This window comes from Marmota marmota, unplaced genomic scaffold (genome assembly GCF_001458135.2).
Source record: "Marmota marmota marmota unplaced genomic scaffold, marMar, whole genome shotgun sequence".
NCBI classification, from domain to species: domain Eukaryota; kingdom Metazoa; phylum Chordata; class Mammalia; order Rodentia; family Sciuridae; genus Marmota; species Marmota marmota.
In genome coordinates, this window is record NW_026000140.1 from 3,602,988 (window position 1) to 3,607,049 (window position 4,062).

Sequence of the window (4,062 nt, forward strand, 5' to 3'; positions counted from 1 at the left end):
AATGTGTCTGCTTCTACTTTCTTAATGAAATTACAAAATGTAATTTATTCAGAAGGCAGAAAGAAACCCATCAACTAATATCCAAGGTGAGCCTTTGGTGGTAATTGGCTCATATTTTATCCACATACTTCAAACAAATCCTGACATTTTTCAACAGCCAAGACCAAAATATCTGCTTTCTTTGCCATTTGTAAAAGGAAACAACTCTCTTTCTTCAGGGGCCACATGCTTATGTCTTCAGATGTTCACCAAATATCTATTAAGCCTATAAACTGTATCATAGGAGAGGCAGGCATATTGTTACCCAGTTGATACAAAGAAAAGACATGCAGTATTTTAATCTGGTTCTTACCTCCCTAAGTAGAGTGCTTATATGTATGTAAGGGATATATGTATTGAGAAAAGGAGAGTAGGGATGTGAAATGACTCATAAAATGCAACTAATTTAGCAGGAATTTTGATCTGTCTGATGTTTTCTGGGTGGTATGACTTAAGCATGCATTTACGGGTCTATCAGTACACACCCTCACTTCCCCTTTCCTAACTTCTTCCTCCTTACTGGTTTTGAAGCAGTCATATCAAAGACATCTGGAGGGCATATAAAGCCACTTAGCTGCAGACTTCTAGGCAGCAACGCACCTTCAGGCTGTGGTCTCCTGGCTCTGGAAACAGCTCTAGCTCTGTCTTCTGCACCATGAGCCTCAGACCCAGTGCCACCTCCTTCTGTACCAATACCAGACCGGTTCGTGTCCTGCAGGTGTTGCTGCTGCTGTCACTGTTCCTGACTGTGCTGGTTCCCTCTACCACTGGACAACGCAAGAGAAATTTAGGGAAAGGTGAATCTAGAGCCTCTGCTGTCCAGCAGCTATAGCTGTTTTGTTGCAGTTGTGCAGGGGGGACTTGAGGGGATGACTATCCTGGCCCTTCTAGGGCTAGCAAATGCCTTTATACTAGTGACCCTAAGTGAAGGAGCTGAGCTTAGTGGGCATTACAGATGTGTTGTGCTATGCAATCTGCTAGCCATATTACTAAAGGTTTATCAATTATATGCCATTGTCTTATGGGAGTGGTTCAATTACCCTGAATTTACAAATAAAGAAACTGAGGAAAATAACCATGACCACTAATAGAGTTTTATGTTCTCTCATAGTCAAAAGTGTAGAACCCTATGTTGAACTGCGATGCATATGTGTGAAGACGATCTCTGGAATTCATCCGAGTAACATCCAAAATTTGGAAGTGATCAGACCAGGGGCCCACTGTGCCAAAGTTGAAGTGATGTAAGTTCCTGCTTCTGTATCACTGCTTCATTAAGGAAGCCCTCCAACTCCTCCCACCTACACTACTTTCTCCAGTCTCATGGATCTGTTCCAACCTAGGATACTCACAGATAATTGTGTTTTGTCTTGCAGAGCTACACTGAAGGATGGGAGGGAAATCTGTCTGGACCCAGAAGCTCCCAGAGTCAAGAAAATGATCCAGAAACTGTTGGAAAGTGATGAATCAGCTGCTTAATCTGTTTATTTTCTACCAACCCCTTTTTAATCTCCCAGGAAGGGTAGGATTTTGAAGCCTTGACTTTCTAGAGTTATTAACTCATATACTCATTTTTACTATACAAAAATTCAGGTACATTTTCCATTCTGTCCTCCAAATCCTACTTGACTGTGAGAACTCTGCCTAAAAGATGACAGAAAGAAGATGAAAATGAGCAAGACTAACATATAATTTAAGGTTTACTCTCCAGTTTTTGGCTAAACACTGTACTTGCTTTGCATTTCTTTAGTTGAAAATTTCTTTCCAAATACATTTGTGTAATTTTCTTTCTCTATTGTTATGTTCAAAGTTCCTATGTTGATTAACAGATTTTACAATAGTCAATGACACTAGTGATCATGCAGAGCCAAGCATGGAATATTTGCTCAATAAATGCATTTTAAGTGTATTTAGGCAATAGAGATTTTCAATGTTTTTGTTCTAAATGGCTTGTTTAAAAGTATCCTTTGGAAACTTTTCTAATGTTTATTTTGCCTTGAAACTCTAAAAATAATAAAGTTGTAGAATGTAAGTCTTGTAAGCAATGGTTATTTACTTTAAAGGGAATACACTTAACACTAGTAGAACAAGAAAATATATGGTGAAGAAAGCCTTGACATTCTTTATTAAAAACACTCTCACATTTCTTGAAACAGAAAAGACAGAAAATGATACATTTTATTTTATATTAATGTTTTACTCTGACATTTTGTATATATTTGCCTTTACATAATGTGTGCATAATTACAATTTCAGTATTAGAATTGGACTTACAAATAAGTACAACAGAGAATTTAAACTTTACTAGACTATTAATTGTTCTTTTTAAAATCAATATTCTTCATCAATTTCTAAATCCATAAAATTTACACCCTTGCTATTTTAAAAGAAATATGAACATGAACCGAAATGTTATTTATTTATTTATCATATATTATCAATTTACAGACTTGGAGAAAGAGTTTTAATTCTCTCTCTCTCTCTCTCTTTTTTGTTTTACACTTTGGTATTTTACAATATTGCCAACAAAATTCACAAAGTTGATAATCTCTGTGATTTTTACATGATATATTAATCAGAAAATACTAATCACTATTAAAAGGCCAGGCATAGTGTTTTACATACATTGATCAAATAGTTCTGACAAGATGGCAATGATCTGATTAAGAGTCTTTTCTCTAGAGCCAGAATAATTAGGTAACCTGGCTCCCCCACTTGTTGGCTGTTTGACTTTGATTGGATTGCATCATCTCTCAGATGGTGATCATGTAATTGCCTATCTCAGAGAGCTGATGTGAAGAGTAAGAGTTGTTAAATTCAAAGTGCTTAAAACAATGAATGTCATACAAATAAATATTAGTAATTGTTTACTATTGTTACTAGTAGTACTGCAAAGAAGAAATCTGAAGATGGCTCTGAAGAAATTTACACTGGGCTGGGGATAGAGTTTAGTGATAGAGTATTTGCCCACCATGTATGAGGCTTGGGGTTTTAATCCCCAACAATGAAAAAAAAAAGAAAGATAGGGTGAAATAAAGAACAGAAACTCACCCCAACATCAGATACTAAGTGAGCAGAGTGATAATAGTGAGGATTTGAAATTGTATTCTAACCTACTATACCATACCACTTTCCTGGATTCTTCTTTCTCTAACGAAATTATATTATTTTTCACATAGTGCTGTGGACACAGAAAATAGTATTTAATACACAAATACCATACTGTGTGTACAGTATTGATCATAGGAATATAAGTAAGTTCACCAATTCTGACCTATAAAGGGACTTTAGGAAACATTTACCTACTAAGAATGTAGTTCATTTCAACTTTGCTTTATTAAGGGCTCCTTATATTATCTCCTCACTGTCATAACTTCAGTGCCTTAAAATGTTTTGCCTATAAAATAAATACACTTATTATGTAATAGGTAACAAAAATATACATAAGCATGGCACAAAACAGTAAATGAAGATTGAAGCCATTTTCATTAGTTTATATCCAAAAATTAAAAGAAGCTTGGGTATCTCAGTCAATAGTGGTTTCCTACAAAAAGTTGGCAGGGCCATCTCATGAGATATGACACAGTGTTTGCACTATGCTTACATCTCCAAGATACACAGGCCATTTATTATTGTTGTATGGACACATTGTATTATTTTGTGTAAGTGCATAGAAAGGATAACTTTATTGCCCCACACTATTGCCTGGATTCCTCTACTTTGAAATTATTAAAATCTGGGGATATGGTTATACAAATTCAATGTTTTGCTTTACCATGTTCAAAACAATCTCTCCTCTCCATTCGCTCTGCTGCTAACCCAAAAGGAGACTCAAGTTTCAGTTCCATAAACCATGATTTACACCATGTCCTATAACAACCATTATTATATTAGATGTTGAATTTTCTAAATATATGCCATGGAGAATTGCCCTTGAAGATCTCACTCACTGTTCAGCTAAGAGAGGCAGACATGTGGACAGAAGAGTAAACTATATGTGGCACATGTCAGTATGGAGAGATCTGC

At 35.8% G+C, this 4,062-nt stretch overlaps 1 protein-coding gene across 1 annotated transcript; it reads left to right on the forward strand.

Annotated features, from left to right (window-relative positions):
• The first annotated feature begins 581 nt into the window (after window positions 1–581).
• LOC107158773 (pro-platelet basic protein) lies at window positions 582–2,068 on the forward strand. Its single transcript, XM_015505261.2, has 3 exons — window positions 582–836; window positions 1,151–1,280; window positions 1,413–2,068. The coding sequence occupies exons 1-3, from the start codon at window positions 695–697 to the stop codon at window positions 1,513–1,515; spliced, it is 375 nt and encodes a 124-aa protein (XP_015360747.1). The 5' UTR covers window positions 582–694; the 3' UTR covers window positions 1,516–2,068.
• Window positions 2,069–4,062: the final 1,994 nt, after the last annotated feature.